General features: G+C 42.7%; 1 protein-coding gene across 1 annotated transcript; it reads right to left on the bottom strand.

Annotated features, from left to right (window-relative positions):
- Positions 1-382: 382 nt before the first annotated feature.
- On the bottom strand, positions 383-4,273 carry inka1a (inka box actin regulator 1a). Its single transcript, XM_023804062.1, has 3 exons — positions 4,099-4,273; positions 3,956-4,000; positions 383-1,415 (listed from the first exon to the last, which is right to left on the bottom strand). Exons 2-3 carry the CDS (start codon positions 3,956-3,958, stop codon positions 486-488), a joined length of 933 nt encoding a protein of 310 aa, XP_023659830.1. The 5' UTR covers positions 3,959-4,000; positions 4,099-4,273; the 3' UTR covers positions 383-485.
- Positions 4,274-8,687: the final 4,414 nt, after the last annotated feature.

Here is an 8,687-nt window from a genome sequence, read left to right as displayed (position 1 = left end):
CACTGCACCCATGGGCCACTATGCAGCCAGGGGGCACACTGCACCCAGGGTGCCCTACGCAGCCAGGGGCCACACTGCACCCAGGGTGCCCTACGCAGCATGGGGCCACACTGCACCCAGGGGCCACAATGCAGCCAAGGACCACAAAGCACCCAGGGGACACTATGCAGCCAGGGGACACACTGCACCCAGAATTCACACAGTATAACTGAATGCGGATAGTAAAATTGAAAACAGGAGGTGATCTCACACTGTCACTAGAATTATTTTATGATTTTGTTAACCTATAAAGAGCCAAACTTAACAAGCTGACAAAGATAACAATATAAGCAATGATATGTGGAAAACCACACACTTATAATTCAGGAAAATGCCATGAACATTGAATATTGATAGTTTTATTTAAAACGTTTTTATTAGTGTAAATATAACATTATTAGGAAAAACTACAGTCAGTTGTGAGCAGTGTGTTGACTGGGCACCAGTCAGATGTATCCGATGATGTCATTACAGATGATTGGTTGCCGGCTGCCTGTTTTCATCAGGGCTGCAAATTGGAAGAACTCAGTGCCCAGCTGGTTTAAGCCTGTGTGTGACTTGTGAAAAAACGGGGCTTGGGGCTGAAGACCGACAGGGAAGGAGAGTCTCTTTGGGGGGTCCGCAGTCCTGCCTCCCCGTGAAAGGTCCCCAAGTTTCCCCCAACTCTCCACGTTCTTTGACATTCCTGCTAACTTCCGTCGCATGTGGCCCAGCCAGCCCTTGGCCATCCTCTTCCCGGGATTGGGCCTCAGTACCGTGGGTTCTGGATTTTCTGGCAAGTCCATCCAGTTCTCTATGAGGTCCGCGAAGCTGTTGTCGCCCAGAACGAGCGGCTGTCTGTTCCGACCGCGGGTCAGGAGAGAATTTGTCCAATCCTCTGGATCATGAGCCTCAAACGAGGTCCAGTGCTCCAGACATGCATCCGAGGTGGATTTCGGCCGCACACGTCCGCTGGAGGCCAGGTTGGTGCGCAGGCAGGCTGAGGAGGACACACGTACATTGCGTGTGCGACGCAGCACCACAGGGTCATCCTGCCACGATGCCTCTGAGTATCCGGAGTCAAACTCCAGGCTCTTCTCACTGCTGGGTGAGGCCAGCCTCAGCTGGCTGCCTCCATCCCCGCTCTCCTCCTCTTCCTCCTCCACCGGACTGGCTAGGCAGCAGGCAGAGTCATAGGTGCTGGCCTCGCTGGCCTCTGACACGCGCAGACGAGCCTGTCGCTCCCGCTGCAGCTCCCTCTGTTGCCGATTGAGCACCACCGACGACAGGGGGGTGTGGGGTGGGCAGACCCTCCTCATCTGCTTCAGGTCCTGCAAAGACCTCATCATGCATGCCATCTGCTGCTGGAAGCAGTCCCCAGAGTCCTGCAGGCACAGCTGTGGGGGAAGAGAGGAAGATGGTGAGACACAGGCGGACACATGCTGGTCGTCCCAGGGGCTGCGAGCTCACGTTACCTGGAGTCCCTGCCTTGGCTGTGTGACTTATTCAAGCAGACAACTCGGCACAGCGTGCACGGCTGAGCATATCTCTGTGTTTATAGAACGAACCTGGCTATACGGCAGATCATATTCGATAGGAGATTTTGCCGCCAATTCCTGCCTCTCGCCAGCTGTTCAAATGGGTTCTGAGACAGGCCCGGGCTTGCAGGAAGGTTAACAGTTTCGATTGTGTGGAACTAACATGCCCCTTTTCTCATTAGTCAGTTGCTCTGCTGCAGTGTCCCATTGCTGAGACCTGATTTACCAGCCAGACTTCTCCGCTGCATTGTGATGAACACTCATTTTAAAATCCCACACCTACTTTGCATTTCATTCAAAACAAATTCCCACGCCCCCTGTAAATCCTTGTCCAATCCCAATTGTGAAACATGCAGCTACAGTTTTGTAATAAATAATGACACATACTAATGACTAGATTGCATACTGTTTGTATGCAATCTTTTACAATCTGAAGTACTTTTTTAGCTCATTTGAAAGCGTTAAAATGATGCGATTAACACGCAGTGACACTTTTAAAAGAGGGTAGGGCTGTCGGGGACATTTAGAGGAGAAAGGAGAAGCAGAAGTCACTTGCAGCGCCTCCACACGCGGGAAGCGCTTCTGATTGGTCCAAAGTCTCCCGGGGGGGAAGTGAAAGCGCACTCAAAAATAAATAGGACCCTGGTATGAATCATCTTAGCACTGATGAATCGGTGGTGTAGTAGTGGCCGTACCCACCTTTAGACATGGATTTGCAGTATACCCATCTAGAAATTGTCAGAAATGCGTATCAGTCAGAGTAGTACGTGTATGCGAGTATAACAATATACCCAACTACGAAGACAACGCTACAGGACTCGCTGAATACTGATGAAGCAATATACATGTTTCCAAACGGGTTGGGAGTGGGGCAAAATTACTCAGGGTTGCCAACTCTCACACATCTGGCGTGACAGTCATGCTTTCAGATTCATACTCACGCAAGAAATCTTGCAAATCTATATTATTCCATTATAAAACTAAAATCAGCTACATGAAAGCGTTGGGGTAGTTTGCAAACCCTACATACTATTTATAATGTAATAAATGCATGTGTGTGCAGTCTCGAACCGAAAATCTCAAGCCAGCCAGCTGACCAAAGTTATCAACCCCTATTACTAGAAAACCGGCTGTACATTTCAAAAAAAGAATCTGACGCAATTCTGTTTGACTATATTGTGTATTGATTTATTGTTCCACTTTTGGAGATAAATTTATCACTTCAATGCAGTGTTCAAAAAAGATCTGTATAACCGAACTGATCTGATTTTCGTGGATAATAGCACTTAAAAAGTGAAGCGAGACGGAATAAAAGTGAGCTGGGTCAAAGCTGTAAAAAGTGTAATGCACGATTCCCCACAGCTGTTCCCAGAGCGCTGTCACCACGACCCTTAGTCCTTGTGCACAATACGACCCTGAACCGCAAAATGATTCTACTGAGAAATCACATAGCCGAGAAACCGAAGACAAACAAACAACAAAATCTTACTGAACGACTTGATTACGCAAGTTGAATTAATTGTGAAATTATCATGCTTTCGGTTTTTGTACAGAAACCGCGCATGGGTGGAATATTAGTTTCCAATTGCTAAATGGCCGATCAACAACCACGATTCAAGTGGGGTTTATGGTCCAGTTACACAAAATACGAAAAGCGTTTAAAACAAACTCATAAAAATGCGCTTTTCTAGAGACGTGGCCTACATCTATTCCTATTAACAGATTTCCTGCCATATACATCTAATGTTCCAGTTATGTCTGCCTTACAGTTAAAACAGCTATACTCTATTCATCAGCCTACTGAGATATAAAACCTGTTCCTGAAAAAGTAAATTACTTTGGCGCTGGTGCAGGGCGCTATCTTACGCATGTGGTACAATGTGCAGAGGACATGCCAAATGCAATTACAGTATCTTCCTCTATTTACTAACATCCTAAGGAGATGACAAAAGATATAAAATGTAGCCTAGTTCATAACCAGTGCGCAATGTCTTAATTTAAAAACTGAAGCCCCCAAAGCGAATCTAAAAGGACAAAGTTACCCAAAGAAGTTAACCACACTAATAAGAGACTGCGAGATGCAGATCATATTGCAATTTGACGGAAAGACATTTAAATATCTACAGCTCCCTGTTAGAATACAGATTAGAAATAAAATGTAATAGGGACGTGGACACGACAGTGAATTTACAGTGCTTTTCAGTCTTACAGTGCTTTTGTCTTTTGTACCGATTTATATTAATGTGCTTTATCAATTCCTATATATTTTGTATGCAGTCCATGCACGTTGGTGTGCAGTTAGAGCAAGTAACTGACATTTCCTCATCTACGGTTTGAAGTCCGTATTCATTAATACAAAACCAATTTAAAGATTTAATGATGTTATAGAAAAAAATTACCATTCGGCTTCCACGCTAGTCCACAGTTAAATCCAGTGTCTTTTCCTAAAAGAAAAATAACGACATCATCAATCAGTCCGATGCTCTGCATGTAATTTTACCGTATGTTATACACTTATACTCGTAATTGCATTAGTACTTACATTTACTCTGAAAGCGGTTTATGGGCAGACAGGGCCCATCCAGGTAGGAGGCGTCTACGGGATCACTGGACTTCGCTGACCAGGTCTTAGTTTCCTTTCTCTCCTAATCTTGGTGTCAAGACTCTCCAGAACTCTGTCTCCAGCGGTTTTGTCTGCCCCAATCTTGCCTGTAGGGCGCAAGTCAGAGAGGCAGCCCACGGGAGGGGCCTGAAATCTGAGCTACCGTCCCGTCAGAGACACCCCCGATACACTATAGCCTAAAGCATAACTAACAAAAGAAGAGATGCTCGTCAGAGCCAAAACAGTAAAGCAGTATTAATGAACAAAACGTTTAAGTTCAAGCAACGAGAAATAATTAACTTCTGTCAAACGACTGTGTTCACATGACCTAAGAAACTACATGTTATCTACTAAATGTACCCACTGAGCCACATGACAAGACACTTGCGTTGGTCAAATGATATTCTGTATTTAAGACACTGGACCATTTTATTTCTAGTCACGACTTTGCCTTATAAGCGGACATTCGAAGTGGCAGTGGTTCACTTTTTTCTTGGAACAAAGGATGAAATTGTGTGTCCAGCGGTTTAATTTAGTGGTGGGTATAGATGTATAAAAGTTTTTTGTATAATTACATGCCAGGAAACGGTAGTAAATAAAACCCTAAAACGTTGGTTGTGCTTAAAGTTTCCTCAAACAAATATTTGGGATAAATATAATGGGATAAGAACTAAAATGATCTATCTATCTATCATCTATCTATCTATCTATCTATCTATCTATCTATCTATCTATCTATCTATCTATCTGTTCATAAGGCACAAAGTCTTAAATGAAGTCACGCTGCATTTAATATGACAACGGTAGAAAATACTTAAACCACTTTCATCACTATATTCTGGTCGCCCCCTACCGAGCGGTAGATGTACAACCATCCGTTAAGTTACACTGCCGCGTCGAATACTGGTGTCAAGCGGCAATCGCTCAGTAACAATGCAAATCAATAACACTGTCAATCAGCGCGAATCAGTCGCGACATTCCCGAGTAAACGAACACTTTACATGTCAAAGCGTCCTGCTGAAATGAAGAGGCTCCAACAATGGACATGGAGGATCGCACATGTGCAGTGTGACGAATAAAGCTGCATTCCATTATGTGGAGAACAGCTTTTATACAGCGTACAGTGGACATTCATTAGTATGGTAATGTTGAGATAGTCAATGAGAGCCGTTTAGGATGTCTGAAGAATGCCCAGCAGTTGGACAACTTTACAATGGATGATGTTGTGCAAACGACACACGTACATTCCTTTTAGAAGGTTTAGGAGTATAAAATTTCAAATCCCATTTTTGACTTGCGGAGAAATTATAATGTTCAACGTGCATTTTTTCACGATTCTTCACGCGAAAAATATAACCATCTGACATTTATTTACTTATTACTTGCTTAATACTGAATGTGACACTTCAAAATGCCCGCGTTAACTAAACGTGCATGCGGCGCAGCACTGCCGCTTGACTGTCGCCGGTAAATTACCGGCTGTACAGATCCGCCTTTGTTTTTCTGCGATTTTACCAGGGGTGCAATTGCACCCCCTACTGATCAGATGAAAATGCTATTCGACCATATTAAGTTCAATAAAAAATTAAAGTATATTGTAAAGCTGTATTTGAAAACGTGATATGATAGTCATATCAATGTGTAACAATAATGTATTGGATATGTATTTGTTTTTTTTTTGCACAAATTTATCTGAATGAATGCCTGGTTGAGCTCTCTCCCCTTGCACCACCTGGGAGTAAAGCCTAGAGTTGACTATGACTATATACATTTTATGTTTGGCAAAAACATAATGATCCAATATAGCATTTACAAAGGAAGTGCCAGATTACTTTATGTTCAGGGCTGCTGATTTGTACATCAAACCGCTGGAGTCTGCCTTGTATGTAAATAGGTATGCCCTAGGTACTGGCATATTATTAATACACTGTGGGTGAAATCTGAGCAAGCATGGCATCCTCAATCTGCATCACTTTCAGCTCCTACTCTGGAGGCTGGATGGTTTTAAACACATCAGAGGAGTCAAAGTGAATCGTAATGTTGCTCAACTTGAAGCAGGTATAGGATAGTGAGCTGAGGATAAATATGCCTTGTGTGCCTATAGCACCTCCTACAGGGAGACTTTATATTACAGGGTCATTATTCACAGAAGGCTCTATTGGAACAGCCCTCATGCTGCAATTTGCTGAGTGACATATCTGCTCTCAAAATGTTTAATATTGTCGCCAAATGTAATTGTCACCAGCAACCTATACACGCTGGTCACACCTCCGGGTAATTACAATTGCATTATATAATGAACTGACACCTTCTGTGTGTCATGTTCCAATGGTATTTATTCATTACTGGAGAGATTTAGGCTTATTAACACTTATCCTATATGATATCATATTTTACTATTCTTTGATTTTCATTATGACAACAGCGTTCATTTGTAGCAGAGGGTGTTTTTCTTACCCAGCCATAGAAATACATTACCGCCTTCATGTGAATCAGGCATCGTCACCCTCACCATTACAATACTCATCACTCACTCCCGTGCTCATATTTGCCTTAATTAAACGATCCACAGTACAGAGTAAGCGGTCATGCTACGATGTACTTTATTTTCACACTCGATCTGAAGACGTGACATCACTTCCATGCTGCAAGTTTACGTTTCTACAATGCTGTACTGGCAGTCAGCAGTGGAGCATCTGGATTTATTCAGGAGGGGAGAGAGCGTGATGTTTATAGATGAGGGAGAGCAGAGGCAGCCTGTATGCAGCTGCTGAGGTCTCGCTCCCAGAGAACCTTTCTGCTTCCGAATGACTTTAAAACATACTGGCATCTAGCTTTCGCCTATAAATACTTACTGTACTAACCCTTTAAATTAATGGAATTTATCACTGCACTATCGTTAATAGCAGCTGAAACCTCGCGTTTTTTCCCCCTCAATATCCTTTTCAATAAATCAAACAGAATTTAAAAATGTAACAATTTTGCCAACCAACGATTCAAACCAAAAGAAAAAAAAACAAAAACAATACGCATTGTGAACAATTATAAAACACAAGCAGTCTTCTTCTGGGTACACTGACATGGTCCCAAAATGTAATGTACAAACAGCTTCAGTGCTGGCCCCATACTGGCCCATATCTAAAACTGGCAAATCCACTATGACAACCAGCACTGTAATGGATTCCAACAATCAGATAGCCGCAGGGGCTACATGAACAATGTAATTTATAAAATTACTGCAATAGAGTAGTAAAGTTGAACACGGAGTAAATATTCAAATGCCGTAACTCAGTGGCCTGAATGGACACAGAACAAAGAGACAGGACATGTACAGCAGAATCACTCAGAACTACTACTCAGATTTATCCCATGTGAAATGTGCATTTTAGCACTAAGGGCATATAGTGTTTACTTGCACACATAAGGAGATGTTTATAGAGGATCTGGACATTTAAAAAAAACATGCGACCACAAGATTGTCTATTACTTTTTAATTTTAACTAGTGCTGCATGGTTTCATTGGTATTTACTTTCGGGTTTGAGGGAGGTAACTTGTTTTCTGCAGTGTATGCATTACCATACACTCCTGGGGCATGTATCACAAAGCAGAATTTTTGGGTTAGCAAGATAACTTATAAAGATTTAAGGTTTAAGGTAGTCTGAGCTAAATGTATGTGAAGGATGATAAAGTCCATTTAAAGTGGGGGACCTCAAATCCGGCACATTATCTATCTAACCAACAAATCTTGCTTGGTGTCCAGGACCCTGAACTTGATGTTAGAAATACTTGAAAACAGTAATTTAGCAGAGAATTCAACAGATGGCGCCATTAGCCTTCCCAAAGGCACCAAGCAAGAACAGTAAATAGTATGTGTGATTAAACTAAAAATGTTATATGCTGACTTTTTTTAAGATCTGTCCCCGAGCAAAGGTTAAGTCTGACTTCGTCATTAACATTCTACAAGTAACTGAAACTACTTCAGTGTAAGCAAGTGTTAAGCCATCAAATGAATGATTTTCCTGTTTTTCTTTCAGGGTCTCCTAAAGGGGACGTTGTGGACTCACTTCGGCGCTGTATGAGAGGTTCAGTGCAGGCCTGTGTGTGCTAGTCAGTGAGGTTGGTCCCTCAGGTGTTACCTTATGACTAATTGAGTCTAATTTCATTAGGACAAAAGATGAGGAAAATAAGCAACATCATTTGATACTCCTGACCTTTAACCCTATGCCTCCTTTTTCATATATTTTAGGGTGGAGTTACCTGTTCAACCACACTGTTTGTACAGGATGAAGATTAGGGTCCAAACAAACAAGCAATCAGTGCTCAGTGAAAACCCTGAAAGCAACTTACATCTCGGGGGGGAGGTGTCAGTTTTTGGTGTAGCAGCAGATGGGAGGTCCGGGAATAAAGACCAGAGAACGAGTGGTTTAAAAAGCCACCCAAAGGTCTGAAGGAGCTGCTTTGGTCTCCATTCCAAGCCATTGCCATATGGCACTTCAGCAAAAGCAGAGTCCACAGAATGAGATGCTG

The sequence above is a fragment of the Paramormyrops kingsleyae genome, chromosome 8, assembly GCF_048594095.1.
Source record: "Paramormyrops kingsleyae isolate MSU_618 chromosome 8, PKINGS_0.4, whole genome shotgun sequence".
In the NCBI taxonomy this organism is placed as follows: domain Eukaryota; kingdom Metazoa; phylum Chordata; class Actinopteri; order Osteoglossiformes; family Mormyridae; genus Paramormyrops; species Paramormyrops kingsleyae.
The sequence above is the reverse complement of the archived record's forward strand: the minus strand, read 5'-3'. Positions and strand labels throughout refer to the sequence as shown.